Source organism: Rhinolophus ferrumequinum, chromosome 16, assembly GCF_004115265.2.
Source record: "Rhinolophus ferrumequinum isolate MPI-CBG mRhiFer1 chromosome 16, mRhiFer1_v1.p, whole genome shotgun sequence".
Lineage (NCBI taxonomy): Eukaryota > Metazoa > Chordata > Mammalia > Chiroptera > Rhinolophidae > Rhinolophus > Rhinolophus ferrumequinum.
Genome location: NC_046299.1, coordinates 25,956,570 through 25,976,030, shown reverse-complemented (window position 1 = coordinate 25,976,030; position 19,461 = coordinate 25,956,570). Strand labels below are relative to the sequence as shown.

At 48.9% G+C, this 19,461-nt stretch overlaps 1 protein-coding gene across 1 annotated transcript in view; it reads right to left on the bottom strand.

Annotated features, from left to right (window-relative positions):
• The window catches only part of CRTAC1 (cartilage acidic protein 1), a 132,744-nt gene that overhangs the window by 44,644 nt on the left and 68,639 nt on the right, over positions 1 to 19,461 (bottom strand). Inside the window, exon 3 of the mRNA XM_033129768.1 lies at positions 7,281 to 7,477. Within this exon, the coding sequence (XP_032985659.1) occupies positions 7,281 to 7,477 (197 nt within the window). The remainder of the gene's footprint in view (positions 1 to 7,280; positions 7,478 to 19,461) is intronic.

Genomic DNA, 19,461 nt, shown 5'->3' with positions numbered 1-19,461 from the left:
GCGGGTCAGAGCAAGGGAGTGGTCCCCAATGTGGGGACAGCGATGGAAGCTGGGACATTGGGCCAGCTGGGGGTGGGAGCAAGAGCTCGACTTCAGACAGTTTGCATTTGAGGTGGTCATACGGTGGCTGAGAAGGTATTTTCGAAGAGGTCAGTGGCCATGAGGGATGGCAGCTTACAGAGCAGTGAGCTGGAGCTGGGGCAGAAGGAAAAGACCCGGGCCACAGACTGAGTCCCAGGGAGCAGCCACATTTGGATGTAGGAGGAAGAAGAAGGGGCAGAGAGGGAGGAGTCATCAGACACAGAAAAGGAGAAGGCTCTGCCGGAGGGCAGTGGCGTCAATCAAGCAGACGGTGCTCAAAGCACCATCCCCTCATCCCCTCCCCACCCAGCTCTAGACCCAGAGGGCAGCGCGGAGCCACTGGGAGGGTGCGTTTGGGCCATAAAGGGCTCTTCCTAAGGATCACTGGCCTCAGTGCCCCCTTGCCCGGGGGCTGCCCGACTCCAGCGGCCTGGTATTGGTGGCAAAGAGAAGGGTGAGCAAGTGTGTGTGGCAGGGCGGAGGCTCAGCCTCCAACCGCATTCAGAAGGCAAAGAGATTACTGCCCAACCGCAAGGCCCTGGCCGGGGATGACGGTGGGCAAGGCATGAACTCGTCTTTTTCTTCTCTGTACAATGGAACGATGAGAATGGCCACCTGTTTGTCAAATTGTTGTGAGGAGTGAATTAGGTAATGTAAGTAAAGCACTTAGAACAATCCCTGGCACGTAAGTTTGATAAACAATAATACCATCTTCATCCTCACGCTCACCTTCATCACGTCACCATCTTCCTCACCTCCTCCTCCTCCTCCTCCTCCTCAAGGGAATTACAGGGCATGACCCCCTCAGGTCCTTATGAGCCACAGCCCAGCAGGCAACTGTGACATTAAGTATAAAATGCTGTACAAGACTTGGTCAATGAAAAACCAGGAAAGCAGTGATGGCCCCAGGGGAAGAAAGAATTAGTTCAGGGAAAGGACATTTTAAAAAAGAATGAACCCAGACTCCCCTGTGTCCCCCTATATAATTTCTGACCCCAGTCTTCCTTTGTATCCCAGGATAAAGAGGGAAGTCTGATCACCCCCTGCCAGGTGCTTCACCCACATTAGCTCATTTCATCCTCTCCATAGTCGTGTCAAGAAGATAGATTCTTCATTTTGCACAGAGCGTCAAGTCATTTGCCTAAGGTCGCACAGCTGTTGTTAAGTGGCAATGCTGAACTTCAAACTGTGGTCTGACTGCAAAACCCCCCCTCCCCCATTTTAAAGACCTGGTGTGAAAGGGGGGGTGCTGGTGGAGGGCAGTCCCCGGTTCCCAAGGAATCTTGTTCTATGTTAGGGTGAAGGAAATGGCTTCCAAGGCTCCATAGTGTTTATGGTGCTGCTTTGACAGCCGAATTCCATTCTTGCTGCCTATAGGGGGCCATGTGTGAGTACGGCTCCATAGGGGTGGAGGGAGGGAAACTGAGCAGCTCATGAGCCCATCTCCCCAAATGGGGCCATGTGGGGTGAGCTGAAAATCAGAACTGTGCTGGCAAGGGAAATATCGCTCGGGATCAAGAGACCCTAGGGTCCATCTTAGGTCCTAGAGGTTCCTGGGAAAAGGAGGGTGGAGACACAGGGCTTGACCAGGCACAGGAAGTCCTGGACATCCTGTTAAAATGCAGATCTGGTCCAGCAGGTGTGGGGTGGGGCCCGAGGCTGTGCATTCTTATGAGCTTCCAGGTGTGGCCAGTTCTGCTGGGCTGCAGAACACACTCCGAGTAGCAAGGTGTAGGGTACCCGGCTGCAGCTCGAGCTGGGCCTGGGTGAAGGAGCTGCTGGACAATGGGTGTGCTCGCGCTCAAGCGGAGACAGTGTCTCTGCTGTGTGGGCAGAGGAGGCTGGAAGCGCCACCCGCCCCTAATTCCCTTTCTTCTCTCTGGCACAGTGACGGACGCCTCCTCTCTGAGAGGTTACAAAAGCCCCTGCTGAAGGCCTAAGGATAATAACACAGAGCCCAGCACCCACCCAAGAAAAGGCTAATAAATTCAAGCCCATAAAAATAAAAATTTTCCGCACTGCAAAACCCACCATGAGTGAAGACAAAAGAAAAATGACAAACAAGGGGAAACTATTTGCAACTTGTATTACAGAGAGCCGATTTCCCTAATTTATAAAGAGGTGTTACAAATCAGTGAGGAATAGGCCAATAATCAATAGAAAAAATGGGTAACGGCTATGAGCAGACAGAGATCCAAAGACATAAAAATATGCTCGGCCTCACTCATTTTAAGAAAAATGAAAATGATAACTACACTTAGGTACCAATATTTTCCTATCAGATTGGCAAATATTTTTAAAAAATGATGCCATCATGTTGGTGAGAATATTGGGAAATGCTCACGTGCGTCAGAGCTGGTGGGAATGTAATTAGGACTGTCCCTCTGAAGCACAATTTGGCAATGACTATCAAAGCTACACACGTATATTCCTTGGAGGTAGCAATTCCATTTTATGAACTTACCAAGAAACACGTGCAATTGTGGAAAACGGCGTGGTGTACAAGCTTATTCCTTTGGTGGCACTGTTTGTAAGGGCAAAAAGATTGTAAGGAGTCTAAATGTTCATCAACAGAGGACCAGCCCAACGAATGGCAAATCTACACAATGGAGTACGATACAGCCATAAAAAGAGTGAGAAAGCTGTCTGCTGCCATGAAACAATATCCAACATTGATTGTTAAATGAAAAAAAGTAAGGGGTAGCACTGTGAGCAGAGCTTGCTATAATTTGTGGAGGAAAGGAGAGTGGTGTATGTAGACTGAAGATAGCAGGTCAGCAGTCACCGTTCTCCTGAACAGAATAAGTGAAAATGAGTAAGTGGTGGGGCTCACAGCATACACTGACCCATCCGACACCCATGCTCCTGCAACCCCAGAGCACATGGGCAGGAGAGCTCCGGGCCATGCAGCGCAGCCGCTGGGGTGGCCCGGGAGGACCCCTGGGGACATGGGCTTTGACTGGGGGCTGTAGGAGCTCCTGGGTTCCTGGATGTGGAGGGAGGTGCTGGGACGGCATTCTTTCCCCCTTTGTCCTGCATACGCTCCTACATGGTTTTCACCAAGCAGCGTTGCCTGAAACACACTGGCTTGTATTTTTCCAAGTCAGTTAAGCCATAGCTGGTTTCCTGGCCCAGGCCTCCTTGGGATTGCGGTGGATTGTCCTCTGTTCTTTTTCCTCCGTCCCTCTTACTTTCCAAGTCTTAACCCTTGACCCATGCCCACCTGGCACCAGCATCTGGGTGGTGTCTTGTTGACATTATGGTCCTTTTCTCCTTCTGCTCCTAGATAGAGTCTCTCTTTTTCCCACGGGCCGGGAGGGAGGCCTGTGATCCCTCCACCCGGGATACTTCTAGGGGCTCTGGCTTTCTTCCTGCCCCAGAATTGTAACAACTATTGCGTAGAGAGCACTTAAGTTCTAGACACTGTAAGTGCTTTTCATCCATTATCACAGTTGTTCATTCAAATATATGCATTAGATGTTTACGAAGTGACATAAGCACTTCTTTGGTCCTGGAGATACAGCAGCCAACACAACAAAGTTTCTATCCCCATGGACTTTAGTAGAAGAGTAGAAGAGATGAAGCACAAACAAATATGTAGCGTACTTTCAGACAATGATAAATGCTATGAAGAGAAATAAAGCAAGTTAAGGGTAATAGGAAATGATAGGGGTACGATTTTAAAGTGTTCAGGGAAGACCTCATTTGAGGAAGGGCCTGAATGAAGGTAAGGAGTGAGTGTGAAGGTAAGGAGTGAGTGTGAAGATAAGGAGTGGGAAAAGCATTTCGGGCGGAGGGAATAGCAAGCATGAAAGCCTCAGGTGGAAATGCGGTGAGCAAGAGGAAGAGTGGAGGAAATGAAGTCTGAAAGGCAACCTGGCTCACGTCAGGAAGGATTTTCTAGGGGATGGAAAAGACCTTGGAGTGTCTATGGAGCTATTGGAAGGAGGTAAGCTTATGAAGTTGATACGATTTTTCCTGTTCTACAGATGAACGGGTTGAGACTGAGAGAGGTCAAGTATCTTGCCCAAGGTCACCCAATTGGTAAGGAGCAGATCCCAGGGTGTACAAACAGACACCCACAGAATACTGCTGGGATGCAGGGTCGCAGCTGTCTTCTAGGGACGCCAGTGCTGACGTCCAAAAGGCTGCCTGAGGGAGAGGATGGGGACCCGCCTTCCCCAGGTCCCACCAATGCTCCAGCACAGGCTAAAGGAGCCCCCAGTCATGTGCTACGGGCAGGCAGGGGCTATCTGGGGGCTTCTGGAGAGCATCTCAGGTTACCCGTGGTGGGCAGGGTGGCAACGGCTGGGTGTCGTGCCAGCTGGACCCAGGGAAGCGCTGACACAGCACGAATGTCCCGGCTGTACGCCCTGCCCACTGCTGATGAATCAATTGAGTCACTCAACTGAAAAATTAACTCAAACCCACAGACAGAAGGTCACCGTGAGGCGCACACCTGGGGCTGAGTCTGCTGGGCATAGTCATCCTTACCCAGCCCTGGGGTTCCAGCTCCAGCCTCTCCCAGAGGAACACTTGTGCCCACACCCAGGACTTCCAGGGGGCTCCCATTTGCCTGTCTCGCCTTGTCTGCCCTCTGTTGGCCTCAGGGCTCATGCCTCATCTGTTCTTCCTGGATTGATTGATCAAGTTTTAATTGTGCCCTTGGGATGTTTAAGGTCTGCCTGGGCCAGAGGGAGGCACACAAAGACCCACACAGGATTTAGCTCTCCAGGAGCTTAGAGTCCACGGGCTTGGGGCAGGGGAGTCAGATACCTAGAAAAGTATAAGGCTGCGTTGGAAATAGAGTGTCAACTGCACTGAGGGCAGGATTTTTCTGTTTCATTCCCAACGGCATCCTCAGGGGAATCCTAGTGTCTAGAATAGTGACTGACACACAGTAGGTGCTCAATAACTATTTGTCCAATGACTGAATACATTAGCGAATGAAGGGTGATGGTTAGGCTGGCTAAACATGGAACAAACACTCGGGGGTAGTGGCCCCCCACCTCGAGTGGTCCCATCCCCAGAGGTTTGGACTGGACTGGGTTGGGGTGCACCTTGGGAACAGAGAGTGTTAAAAGCTCCCCAGGAAATTCTAATGTGTAACGTGGGCTGAGCACCCCTGCTGTAGGATTCACAATGGAACACTCTAAGAGCTTGGGGGGGGCTGCTGCCTCAGAGACACCTGACAGGTCCCGTCCCAGGTGCTCTGTACTCGCCACTTCCTCTGGTATCCTACCTTCCGAGCCCACCTTGAACACCCCCCCGTTTCTGTTGCCCTGCCGTCCAGCATCTTCCTGGGGACTCTGCAGCCATCCCTTGCGGCTGCTCCCCTTTTGACCTTGTTCCACATTAAAGGCTTGATCAGTCCATCAATTAATTGTGTCCTAATCCAATCTTGGTTTGGTTGGAGAGCAGGCAGTAAATCCAGCTGGGTAATCACGCCTTGGTATTTGTGTAGGGATAATTACTATCTCTCAGGCCTCACTTGGTGGCAAGATGAGATGAAAACCCATAAAACACCACTTGGGGCTGTGGCTCGTTGTTTCTTGGCTGCACAAGGCTGGCTGCCAGCCAGCCAGCCCCGCCTGCCCCTGCCCCTGGCACTGGCCCCAAACTCATCCCCTCCCATTCATGCAACTGGCCGGACTCAACATCAGGGGCTGTCTAGGGGCTGGATCTTGGCTTGGGCTCGACAACCAGTAGGGGCAACATTATGGGGACAACCAGTGTGTCGGGGAAGGGGAGAGGCAGGGAAGGCGTTTCCCATAGTCAGGCAATCACCTGCCTCCAGGCCCTTGGGAGGGGCCAGGGCAGTGAATACACAGGTGTGCAGCATAGTGGATCGTCCAGACCAACCCAGGAGGCTGCTGCCATCTGGAAGAGTCTAGTGCACGTCCAACTTGTCCCCACAGGGACACGAGGTCCTGCATCCCCCAGCAGGACACCCTGGCCTGGGACTTCCCTGCAGATGTCATGACCCCACGGGAGCAGACTTCATTCTAGTGGGCTGAGGTCAGGCCTGAGAGAATGTGGGAGTTAGGGGCTGGGAACCACCTGCAGCTCTAAGAACAGAGCCCCCCCAACTCGTGAAACACGCTATGAAGAGGCCTGGAGGACATAGGATTGAGGAAGGCCATAATGTCTTCATTAAAAGGATGGAGCTAGAGTCAGACTCCTGGGTTTGAATCCTGGGACTTAACAAGTTATGTGGACTTGGGAAAGTCATGTGACCTCTGTGCCTCAGTTTCCTCAACTATAAAGTGGGATACACCAGTACTTTCCTAATCAAGCTGCTATGAGGCTTAAATGAGATAACTATTATAAAGTGCTTACATCAGGGCCTGGTGCACAGTCGATGGGACTTAAGTACTAGCTGCTGTTATTACAAAGCCTTTTGGGCATCCATTTGCTTCCTCCATTCCTTAGTGTGTAGGACCTTGCTACTCAAAGGGTGGTCCCTGGACCAGCAGCGACATCCTAGCCTGAGAGTGTGTGAGCAGTGCAGAATCTCAGGCCCCAGCCCCGACCTGCTGAGTCAGAATCTGCATTTACCCAAGACCCCCCAGGTGACTCGGATGGATACTCTGGGCTCGGAAAGGCTCCATGAACTCAAGGTTTGTCTTCCTCCGAGTTGTATCCCTAGCACCTAGTGCCTCTAGTTTAGCACGGGGTAGGCGCTTGGCAGGAATTTGTGCAGTGAATGAATGAGTTCAGCTAAAATCTGTGGGGCCCCTGAAGGATTTCAAAGGATTTTAGAAAGTTCCCCTTGAAGCAGTCTGGAGGGCAATTTCAGGGGGCCATCTCTCTGTTACGGTGGCCACTTGGGTGAGAAATGCTGAGTGGTTAAGCCAGGCAGGAGCAGTGGGGAGGGGCTAGGAGGACTGGGGGCTGCTCAGACTCGGGGGTGGGGGTGGAAGAGGACATAAATTCTGAAGGTGAGGCCTGGGTCTCTGCTCAAGACCCCCCGTCTGCAGGCCCAGGGGCTGGGAGATGAGAGGAAGCTTTGTGTACAAGAGAAGACAGGGTCCTCCTGCTGGGACCGAGTGAGGTCCTGGAGCCAGCAGGGGACTATCCCTGGGGGAGCCCGTCATGGTAGCTTGAGGAAGGCCAGGGTCCCTAAAGCCCTGCCCCCAGTGGCTGCTGGGAGGAAGAAGGTAGGAAGCAGGAAAAGGCCCGATGCCCCAAGCCCTTACCTGAGAAGGCATTATTGGTGTTGAGGAAGTAGATCTCCTCACGGCCATCCCCGTCGATGTCACAGGCTGTGACCCCGATGGCGTTACCCTGCCGGTCCCGTAGCGCATAGTAGGGGGAGCTGCGCTGATCCACTGCGATGTTCACCAGCCGCTTCTGGGCCCGGTCATACTTCAGAACCAGGTTGGGGCCATTGTACCTGGAGGGGGAGGCGGAAGGGACGTTGGGGAGGAACAGCTGGGCCACCCAGTTCCACCTAACCAGCAGGGGGCTTGGAGTCGTCCAGAGAGGTCAGCAGGGAGCAATTCAGCCCCACAGCACCCCCAGGGAGCCTCAGCAGCCTCACCTTGGAGGTCCCTGGGTGTTTGACAAGTGTCCCTGAATCAGACATGGGCTCAGGCAAAGTGAGAGTCAACTGGGCCCACATGGGACACAATACAAGGAGCAGGGGAGTGGAGGGGAGTGGGCAGCCCGTGACAACCCCCTTACCACACACTGTGCTGAAGAAAACAAGAACGTCCCAGACATTTACCTTGCTCATGTCCAGGTAAAAGGCACTTTCATATTTATGATCTCATTAATTTAAATCTAACCACAATCATGCGAGGAAGGCTGTATTATTAACCCATTTTACAGATGAGGCAACTGATGAGCTTCATCAGGGACACTAAAGCTCTTCTCAAGGTAACACAGCTAGCAAGTGTCAGGTGCTGGGACTCAAACCCAGGTCCTTTCTGCTATCCCAAGAGCCCTTGTGTGAGTCGATGAGGTTTGGAAAGAAAGAAAGGCCCAGCATTTAAACGGTAATATGAAATTAGCTTCTCAGACAGGAGATTATGAAAACACCTAAAGTCACTAGGCGGAACTGCTAGGTGGATTTCTTTTTCTATGAAACTCAAAAATAAAAGCTTGCAATTCTCATCAGTCCTCATCTCTCCCCTGTCTCTCTCTCCTGCAGCCACATGGCCCCCAAGCATGGTCTTGCCTCAGGGACCTTGCACTTGCTGTTCTCTTTGCCCAGGAGGTTTTCCTCCAGATATCCACCGGGTTGTCTCTCTCCTTCACCTCCTTCAGGCCCTGGCTTTATTGTTCCTTCCCAGTGAAGCCTTCCTGCCCACATTCCTGAAACCTGCACTCCTTATTCCTCTCCCCTGCTCTTTCCCCACGGTTTGTACTACCAGCCTCTATCTTCTTATTTCTCTATTCCTTCTCTGTCTGATCCCATTAGAATGTTAGCTCTGCCGAGGGCAGAACTTCGTTTTGTTCACCAAAGCCTAGAACATTGCCTGGCACACAATAAGTGCTCAATAAATACTTGTTGAGCGATTAAATAAATGAGACATCAGCGCTCATGTCCGAGTCATAAGGGCTTAGGTCTCCCATGGTCGGTTTCTTCCCATTGCCTTTCCCTCTGGAGAAAGCGGCATGCCCAAGGTCACCCCCACACAGCACAGCCATGAATGTGACGCCTCCTCCCGCTCCACCGGCTTGCCATGCTCTCCAAAGGAACCCAGCCAACCCCTATCCTTTAATCCCCTGCCTCCTGCCTTTGTTTTAACCCAAGCATGTACATCCTGAGTGAGTCGAACTGCCAGCCTCTGGATGGTCCCCAGCAGAGAACACTTGGGAGAGGGCGGGAAGAACTCTCCAAGGTCTTTGAGAGCAATCACTTCTTGCTTTCCTAAAACAGATCCAACTTGGCCCTCTCCTTTGTCACCGAGATACAGAGCCAGGCAAGTTTGGGGGAGGCTGAATAACTGGCTGGGTGCCTTCTGGCATCCACAGTGTGTGAAAGGGGAGATGGAGCTCACTGGGGCTGAGTCAGCACCTGGTGATGGAAGGTCATGTCTTAGACTCCTTGACAAAGAGTGTCTGAGGGTGCAGCATGACCTATGGGACGCGTCTAGACAGACGAGACAGAACACTTGGGTTCCAGTACTGTCAGCAGCTGGCTCCAGTCCCCAGGGACAGGAAGTGCCTTCTGGATGCTAAACACTAGTCCTCCAAGCCTCTGGGTCTTCTGTTTACTTCCGTACCTACTGCTTCTCACAGGAAACTATACTCTTAGTGTGCCGGGCCTCATTATAAGCACTTTGACCTGCATTGTCTCCCCTGAACCCCACATAACCCCTGAAAGAAGGTAGGCAAGGCATTTTTCTGGAAAAAGAAACTGAGGGTCAGAGAGGCAAATGCTACACAGCTCGTATGTGGCAGCACTGGGCCTCCCACCATCTCCAGGGTCCAAATCCTGTGTTCTTTCCAGGTTGCCTGTGATGCCAACACACTCAGTCCTCTGCATTTTTTTCCTGGCAGCCTCCTCTAAAGTAGTGACTCTGAGAAATGATCAAGGACTTCATTTAAACAGTGGAGATGATAACCCTATGTTTCTACAGCACTTTACAGTTTATAAAGAGCTTCCTCATCCTTGATTTCATTTGCTTTTCGCAGGTCTTGACTCTGCCAGAGATTAGTTTTGTGACCTTGGCTGATCATTGCCTCTCCTTAGGTTCTGGGTTTCTCTTCTGCAACATGAGAGAATTGGACTAAATCAGGTCACAACATTTGTGGACAAATGTGGCTGTAGGGGCGGGCCTCTGGGCTCTCCTCTCTCAGTTTCAACCTGACCATTTCTAGGTTGATGCATTTTATTTTATGCATCCCATTCCAGCAAATATTTAGATCAGGGATTCCAGAGCCAGCGTTGAAGGGCAGTGGACTAGCAGCTCTGTGAGGGTTGTCTGGGTCTGCGTCTCTCGGTCCACAGGTCTAACTCTAGCCTCAGGAGATGGGCAGAGCAAAAGGGTTCTCCCCCAGGCTATGGGTGGGGAGCCACCATATAAGGCCCAACCTTGACAGCCCTCCTTTGCATCCCCTGCCCCTCTGGCCTCCTGGAATGTCTTTACCATCCCCTGGAGCCAGCTCCCAGTGGGAGGTGAGGGGCCATGGATCCCACACATATTTGAAGCCAGCCCTTTCACCCTGAATCTGGGATGGTGCGCGTGTACACAAGGTCCCTGCACCTGTGGTGGTGGTGGCCCTGGCGGAGCAGATGACCCTGGATCATCTTTTCTTTGAAGATATTAAGGGTGCTAGTTCCAGGGCACCGCTTAGGGGAATTTGGGGTGGGGTTGCTGCGCTGGCTGGAATTCCTCCATCTGTTACAGAGTGAACACTATGGAGTTCTACCCAACAGACACGGAAGCCTGGAAGGAACCCTACACTCTGTCCCTTCCCTCCCACCCCCACCCGTAGACCACAGACACAAAGCCAGACCAACAGCTCCCAGGAAGCGTTCTGGACAATCCGTGGTGAGGGCTGGGGGCAGTGCAAGGAGTTGCCACTCCTCCCCTCACCCAGGCTGCCCTTTGCTGTCAGTCAAGCTGGACTGATGCCTGAGCTCTCACAGTCTTCACCCAGGATACAGCTTATTCCTTCCCCATCTTCTGCTCGAGCTGATGTTCCAGTTGGGTTCCTCTCCATCCCCTGAATAGGCTCTACCCTTTTTGGCTTCTGTGACTTTGCTCATTTGCAGCTGCCCCTCCATGAAGAACGTTCTCCCCACCCTCCCGCCCTCCCCTGAAGCCTGCCTCACTTCCACCTCAGCTGGATGTGATCTCTTCTCTGCATACCCACAGCATTTTTGCACCTTGCTCATTCCTGTGAGGGCAGAGTGGTCTGTGTTCCAACATCAGTTGCCTCATTAAAACATATACTTCTTGAGCCCGGAACCATGTGGAAATATCTCTGAATTTGCTGTGCCTAGAGCAAGGCTTGGAATACAGAAGGTGCCCAACAAATGGCTGTCCAGTGCAAGAATGAGTGAGTGAATGAGTGAGTAAATGAATGAGTAAATAAATACAAATACGAGGCGCCAAGCACCCTCCTACGCACTGTACACCCACCATCTCATTTCATCCTCATGACAATCCTAGGACTTGACAGACATGGAAAATCTGTAGGTACTTTTACTAAGTAAGGTACAGAGCTTAGCCACAGTCACTCACCCAGTCACAGTTCCTCTGGGGAGATAGTGCCCACACCGGCAGGTCTGGAGAGCTGGATGTGAGATATGTGGGATTTCACGTTTCCCCTCTGTGACACCTGCCACAGATTGTTAGGTCCTTCTAGAAATGCAGGAGGCTTTGACGCTCAGTTAACCGGGGTTAGGAAGTGGGACGGACAGGATCCCATGTTCTTGAAAAGTAGATGTGAAATCATAGTATCCAGGGCGAGGCCAGCAGGCAGAGGTGATTAGCTCACCTGGAAAATCTGCCTGAGAGATACCAGTAAGGTACATCCTATACTGTGTGAAGGCTGTCCAGTGCTGGTGCCAGTCCAGTGGAACAGGACTGCTATGGACACGGAGGGACCTAGGGTTTAGGCCCAGAGCAGCCTGGGCATGCGCTGCTGGCCCTGCCATTTTTTTACTCTGACCCTGAACTTGTCACTCAGTTTCTCCAGCTTCAGCTTCCTCATCTATAACTTCGGGGTGCTACATACCTCACAGGAAGGCTGTGAGGATAAAAGAGGGTGACAACGCTTGGTAAACTGTGAAGAGTTACATAATGGAATGTTCTCATCGTTATATAAATGAAACAAAGCAAAACAAGAAATAAACCGAGGCATAATCTCACTCTCCAGTGATCATTTTGAGAATTTCCAAACCCACTCATTCAAAAACACCCCATCCTTGATCTCTCATCTTCTGAGGGTGTATTTCTTTCTTCCCCTTTATAACTAAACTTCTCTAAGAGTCTTCACAAGCTGTCTGCACTTTCTCCCCACCCATTCACCCACTCAATCCACTTTCCCCACCCTCCTAACTCCAGCATAGCCGCTCTTGTTACTGTCATCGGTGGCTTTCGTGTAGCCCCTGAAAGGTGGCCTTTTCCGTTCTCATCTCCCTCAGCCTCTCAGCTGTGCTTGGCACAGTGGCCCACTCTCAGCCTGCACCGCACCACTTCCCTCTTAAAACACTCTGCTTTCTTGGCTCTGAGAATGCCAACCCCCTCTGGTTGTCCTCTCTCTCTGGTTCCATTCCTTCTCCCCTTTGTAGATTCTTCTTCCTCTCCCTGCCTTCCTTTTTTCATGCCTTTAAAAAATATTTTTATTAAAATATAGTTAACATGCAATGTTATGTGAGTTTCAGGGGTGTACCATAGTTATTCAAACTTATATACCTAAAGAAGTGATCACCATGGTAAGTCCAGCAACCATCTGACACCGTACTATGCTATCACCATATTATTGACTATATTCTCTGTGCTGTGCATTCCATCCCCATGATTATTTGTTTTATACCTGGAAATTTGCACCTCTTATTCCGCTTCACCTTTGCCTCCCTTTTAAATTTTTCAATTACAGTTGACATTCAATATTATGTTACATTAATTTCAGGTGTACAGCACAGTGGTGAGACATTTGTATAATTTAACAAGTGATCCCCCTGACTAGTCTAGTACTCATTTGGCCCTCTACATAGTTATTGCCATATTATTGACTATATTCTCTATGCTTTACTTTATATCCGCATGACTGTTTTATATCTCATTTGTACTTCTTAATTCCTTCCCCCTTTTCACCCTGCCCCCAACCCCCTCCCATATATCACCCCAACAAATTTAGTACCCATCTGACACCATACATAGTTATTACAGTATTATTGACTATACGTTACATTATTATTGACCATATTCCTTATGCTATACCCTACATCCCCATGACTACTGTGTAACAACGAACTTGTGCTTCTTAATCCCTTCCCCCTTTTTTCACTCACCCCCAAACTGCCTCCCATCTGGCAACCAACAATATGTTCTCTGTATCTATGAGTTTGTTTCTGCTTTGTTTATTTCGTTCTTTAGATTCCACATATAAGTGAAATCACATTGCATCTGTCTTTCTCTGTCTGACACTCCACTCAGCACAGTACCCTCCAGGTCCATCCATGCTGCCACAGATGGCGAGAACCCATTCCCTTCCATGGCTGAGCAATATTCCACTGTATGTATGTGCCACCTCCTCTTTATCCATTCTTCCATCAATGGACACCCAGGCTGCCTCCACATCTTAGCCATTGTAAACAATGCTGTAATGAACATATGGATGCACATGTCCCCTCCAAGCAGTGTTTGGGTTTCTTTAGATAAATACCCTGAAGTGGTGTTACTCGGTCCTTCTTTGTATCTTGTTATAGCCTTTGTTTTAAAGTCTATTTTGTCTGGTATAAGTATTGCTACCCTAATTTTTTTTGTTTTTTTCGTATCCATTCTTATGAAATATCTTTTTCCATTCCTTTACTTTTCGTCTGTGTGTGTCTTTCAATCTGAAGTGATTCTCTTGTACACAGCATATGTAAGGGTTTTGTTTTGAGTGGAGTGTTTCTTCCATTTATATTGAAAATAATTGTTGATAGATATGTAGCTATTGCCTTTATTATTCATAATTTTGATCTTTTTTACCCCCCACATCTTAAAGAAGTCCCTCTAAGATTCCTTGTAATACTGGTTTGGTGGTGATGAACTCCTTTAGCTTTTTCTTGTCTGGGAAGCTTTTTATCTGTCCTTCGAGTCTAAATGATAGCTTTTCAGGGTAGAGTAATCTTGGTCCTTGCTTTTCTTCACATTGAATATTTTGTGCCAATCCCTTCTGGCCTGCAAAGTTTCTGTTGAGAAATCAGCCGACAATTTTATGGGAGCTCCCTTATAAGTTTCTAGTTGCCTTTCTCTTGCTGCTTTTAGGATTCTCTCTTTGTCTTTAACCTTTGCCATTCTAATTACAGTTTGTCTAGGTGTGGGCCTCTTTGGGTTCATCTTGTTTGGGACTCTCTGCACTTCCTGGGCTTGTATGTCTATTTCCTTCACCAGGTTAGGAAAGTTTTCAGTCATTATGTTTTCAAATAGGTTCTCAATCCCTTGCTTTCGCTCTTCTCCTTCTGTTACCCCTATGATGCAAATGTTGTTATGCTTCATTTTGTCCCAGAGGTCTTTTAAACTATCCTCATTTTTGGGGATTCTTTTTCTTTTTGCTGTTCTGATTGGGCGTTTTCTACTACCCTGTATTCCAAATTGCTGATTCGCTCCTGTGCTTCATCTAGTTGACTAGTGTTTCCTTCGAGTGCATTCTTCATTTCAGTTCTTGTAGTCTTCACTTATGACTGGTTCTTTTTTATGGCTTCTATGACTTTTATGCTTGACATCCCTCTGCTGAAATTCTCACTAAGTTCCCTGAGCATCCTTATAACCATTGTTTTGAACTCTGCCTCTGGTAGATTGTTTGCCTCCATTTCATTTAGCTCTTTTTCTGGAGTATTCTCCTGTTCTTTCATTTGGGACAAATTTCTTTGTTTCCTCATTTTGACTGCCTCTCTATTTGTTTTGGTGTATTAGGTAGATCTGCTATGTCTCCTAGTTTTGGCCAGGTGGCCTTATGCATTAAGTACCCTGTGGGGCCCTGACACTGTCTCCCTGGTCACCTGCGCCTGGTGCTCCAGGAACCTGCCTTGTGTGGGTTGTATGTACCCTCCTGTTATAGTTGAGCCTTGATTGCTGTTGGCAGATCAGTGGGTGGGACTGACCCTCAGGCTGATTGGCTGTGGGGTTTGGCCACATCCACAGCTTATAGGCTGCTGTGCAGGGGGCTTATTCCACTGAGTGAGATTTACCCCAGTGGGCTCCAGTGCCTGTTGAGACTGCCTTTTGGGTGTGCCACTTGTGGGACTAATTGGGCAGTGCTCTGCTGTGGTCTGATCCAACCTCCAAGTTTGTTGTTTCTGGGGCTTTTGGGAGAGGCTCTGGTGCAGATCCAGGGCACTTACAGCCTGTGACTGGCCAGGGACTACCTGGTAGGAGCTACAAAGGAATCTGTAGTTGTTTTCTACCTGTGCTAACCCTGGAGGCAAGTGGGGGAGGCCACGCTGTGAACTAAGGACATCTGCCACCAGCACTGGGCCTGGGGTAGCTCTGCAAAATGCCAGGATACCCTGAGGCCAGCTGCTACCTGCCAGCTCCCTTAAGATTCAGCCACTGATAAAGCCTCATGTGGTACACAAGTTGGGTGAGATGGGGTCTCAGGGAGTCACTAGAGTGGGAAGAGTTGTGGTCAAGTTTAATGTAGACTCTGGTTTGGTGCTAGTGCTGAGCCTGGAGCTACTCAGCAAAAGTCTGAGAGCACATGGAGGCCAGTTGCCACCCTCCTTGGGCCCGTATAGTTTTCCAAGAAAGAGTGCAATTTGGGCAGAGCTGGCTCCTCATAGAGAAAGTGCCTCTGGTGTTGGGTGAGTTGGATCCCAGTGAGTCAGAAGGTTGGAGAGGGTGGAGCTCACCAGGCCAATCAGATTCAGATTTGGCCTGTGGGGGCGGGCTCAACACAGGAAACATGGCGCCTGCCTGCCCAGCTGCATGAGAGTAGGTTCCACACAGGGTAAATGGTGACTGTCCTTCAGCCCTCCCTACAAAGCCACACACCTCAGTCTTCGTCCCGTAGATCTCCGACACCCTCCGAGTTACTGTCCCTTCGCTGGAGCCCAAGGTAAGTGCCTGCGAGCGAGAGTCTGTGCGCGGACCATTTAAGAGACTGTCTGGGTTTTTCACAGCCTTCTGTCCCTCCCAGATGGTCAGAATTCCCACTGTTTTTCACAGCTAGATGTTGTGAGGCTCCTCTTCCTGGCACCAGGACTATAGGCTGAGGATACTTGTTTGTGGCTGGTGTGGGGACAGAGTCGCAGAGAGCAGTTTCCAGGCTCTTGGCCTCTCGTGGAAAGGTGCTGGCTCGGGTAGTAGTTGGCCATCAGCTGTAACCGGTTAGCAATTAGCCACTGATATACCTGCCGTGGCTAAGCTAGCAAGCATGGATTGCACTTAGCAAGTGAGGTTGGTTGGTTGATTGGTGGGCAGAGAAGCAGACAGCAGGTTGTGGATCATGTGGCTCCTGTTTTCTGTGTCTCCAGCTCAGCCGCCAGCGAGAATGTAGTGGTATGAACCCCTTATCCATGGCTCCGTGGGTGTTCCTTTTTGGACTCACCATATCCTGCATTCTTATGTGGGGAGCGGGACCAGAGACCCTCTTCCGGGGGGAATCTCCGTGGCCAAGATATCCCTCTTGGTTCTCAACCGCCACCCGGAGGTTTGGGGCTAGCCGGTTTCCCGTCTCCGCCTCTCCTACCAGTCTCGATGTGGCTTCTTTTTTATATCCTTAGTTATAAAATTTCTGTTCAGCTAGACTTCAGATGATTGTCCAGGTTGAATGTTCTATAATTCAGTTGTAAACTATTTTAATGTGTTCATGGAAGGAAGCAGGCACACTGTTTACTCCGCCATCTTGGATCTCCAGGAATATGTGCGTTTCTTCTCCCTGCCTTCTTAATGTTGAAGACCCCAGGCCTAGTCTTAGGCCCCCGTCTCCTCTCTCTGTGACCTTTCACTAGGGGATAATGTACATTCCCATGACTGACAACTCCCAAATCTACATCTCCAATCCAAATCCCCAGTCCAAACCCGGATTCATATATCTGACAGCGTACCTGACATCTCTCCTTGTAGCCCTCCACAGTCATCTCCAAAGGAACTATTGATTGCTCATGCCCCCTGTGCCCTGCAACGGGCACCCAAGTACTAAAGCCAGAAACCTGGTGCTGCCTAGGTTCTCGCACCCCTTGTCTTCACAATTAATTTATCAGCCAATCCTGTCATTTCTACCTCGAAAAATTTTCAAACCCTCTTTCTTCTCCCCCATGCACCCTGCTACCCCAGAGCTACCATCTCTAGAAAGCCTCCTTTCTCTGTTTCTTCAATTACCTCTGTCAATCTAACCCCCCCACACCATAGCCAGTCATCTTTTTAATATACAAATCAGATTGGCCATGCTGCTTTAAACATTTTGGTGGCTCCCCATTATGGCAGAATGAAACCCGGAACCCTTATCACGCCTGAACTAGGAGCCTACCTTGGTCTGCTGCCCACCTCACTGACCTCTTCCAGCCACACCAGTCTTCTTTCAGCTCCTAACATTCCAGCAGGCAGCGTCCCGGGCCTGTCCCCGGGCCTGTCACAAGACTGTTCCCTCTGACTAGGACACTCTCCCACCACTTCCTTCTTGCTTTGTCCCATGGCTGGCTTCTTCTCATTCTTTAGGTCTCACCTTGAAAGGCATCTCAGAGAAATCGCCTCTTGGTGTTCCAACCACTGTACCCACTGTCCTACTTTTGTTTGGTTACCTGTTTATTGACTATTTCGCCCAGCTTCCTGAGGGCAGGGACTGTGTCTGTTTTGTTTACTTCTATTTCCTCATCACCTAGAGCATAACGAGTGCTCAATAAATACTTGTAAATGAAAGAAAAGGAACTGTGGAAAGTACCAGATTGTCACTGGGTAGCTGACCAAAAGGTTGACTGTGTCTTGATTGGTCTTTGGCTCTCCACTTTCATTAGTTCCCAAAAGATATGCATAAACATAGTGCTGGCAAAGAGGAGGCCAAGAGCTGGTGTTCTGGGTAAGGGTGAGAGAGAATAACAAAATGTTATAGATAGATACAGAGGATCCACTTTTTTTCTGTTGAGAATCACTGACCTATGTGGAAAAAAAAAAAATCTCTTAGGTAGCTACATAAAGAGAGGCCAGATAAGAAGATGCAATAATTACTGGGTACATGCTATATACTTGATATTGTGCTAAGTAATTTACAGATGATATCTCACTGTACATAAATTAATTTTTTTAAAATTTGAAATATATATGAAGTATGCTATTCTGAAAATTTAAAATAGAGGACTGTTTTCATTAAAAAGGAAAAGCATAAAAAAATATATAGCTAGTCAACATTATAGTCAGGGGAGAGAGACAGGGCAGAAGGAAGAGACAGATATATGTATACACAAAGAATGCAAGATGGAGACACACAAGAATATACACGAATGGAAATTAAAGGATACTGAAGCCCTGAGCACAGAGAAACACACACACACACACAAACGTATAGAGACTAGCTCATATAGAAAAAGAGACACAGAAAGGAGAATATGCAGAACTATGGAGACAAAGAGACCCCTGGGAAGATGCAAAGTCATGGAAATATCAACAGAACTTAGAGATATTATCATAGAGAAGCAATGCATCTTGTGGCCAAAGGTTTATTGGAATACAGCTGTGCTCATTCATTTACATATTATCTATGGCTGCTTCTGCCCCACAACAGAGTTGAATAGTTGCAACAGAGACTGTATGGTCCAAGAGTTGAAAACATTTACCATTTGGCTCTTTGCAGAAAGATTTCCAATCCCTGGTTTAAAGGGTTGTCAGCCTTGTAGTATGGATGTATTACAAGTTCTAAGTGACCATTATCGGAACAGTGTTCTCTAGATGGGGGTTTGTCTGAGGCTAATGAATGAGCAAGAGCATGTCCCCTCTGAGTGAGTGAAGTGGTTCAAGCGGTGTGGTAGACGATCTCCAAAGACGGCTGCCACCATTTTCTTTCTTCTCTGTATGCACATGTTACTCCACCTATTAGAAGGTGGAATCTCTTTTGCCTCCCCGTGAATCTGGGCTGGCTTTGTGACTGGCCTCAATTAGCAGAATATGGTGGAACGGACATTGGGCCAGTTCTAGCCTTTAAGAGGTCTATCAGCTTCCACTTAGTCTCTGATAGAAGCCAGTCATCATGTTAGAAATTTCACTACCTTAAGAACACCAGGCTCTGAGGAAGTCCAATCTAGACCCACGGAGAGGCCATGGAGAAAAGCACCGAGGCACCAGATATGTGAGTGAAGACTTTGTGGGCCTTCCACCCCAGCTCAGACAACAGTTGAATGCAGCTGAGTGACACCAGTTAATGTCACGTGGAACAGAAGAACCACCCAGCTGAATCTGCCCAAATTCCGGACCCACAGAATTGTGAGAAATGATAAATTGTCTTTAAGCTACTAAATTTTTGGAAAAGAAAGTCAATAATGATAACCAATCATTTCAGACCTAAAGGGAAGAGAAATTTTCCTCCTGGAAAGTAGGAAAAAGTATTATTCATAATCAGTGGAATTCTGTAGGATAACCATTTGAATTTACATTAAGTAAGTCTTTCCAAGGGAGGCCTGATCTGTTGGGGTGACACTTGCGTCTCAGGATATCTGAGGGTCCGTGGAGAGAATGAGGGTAGAAGGGTAATAAGAAATACAAGGATTCCAGAAACCCGTTT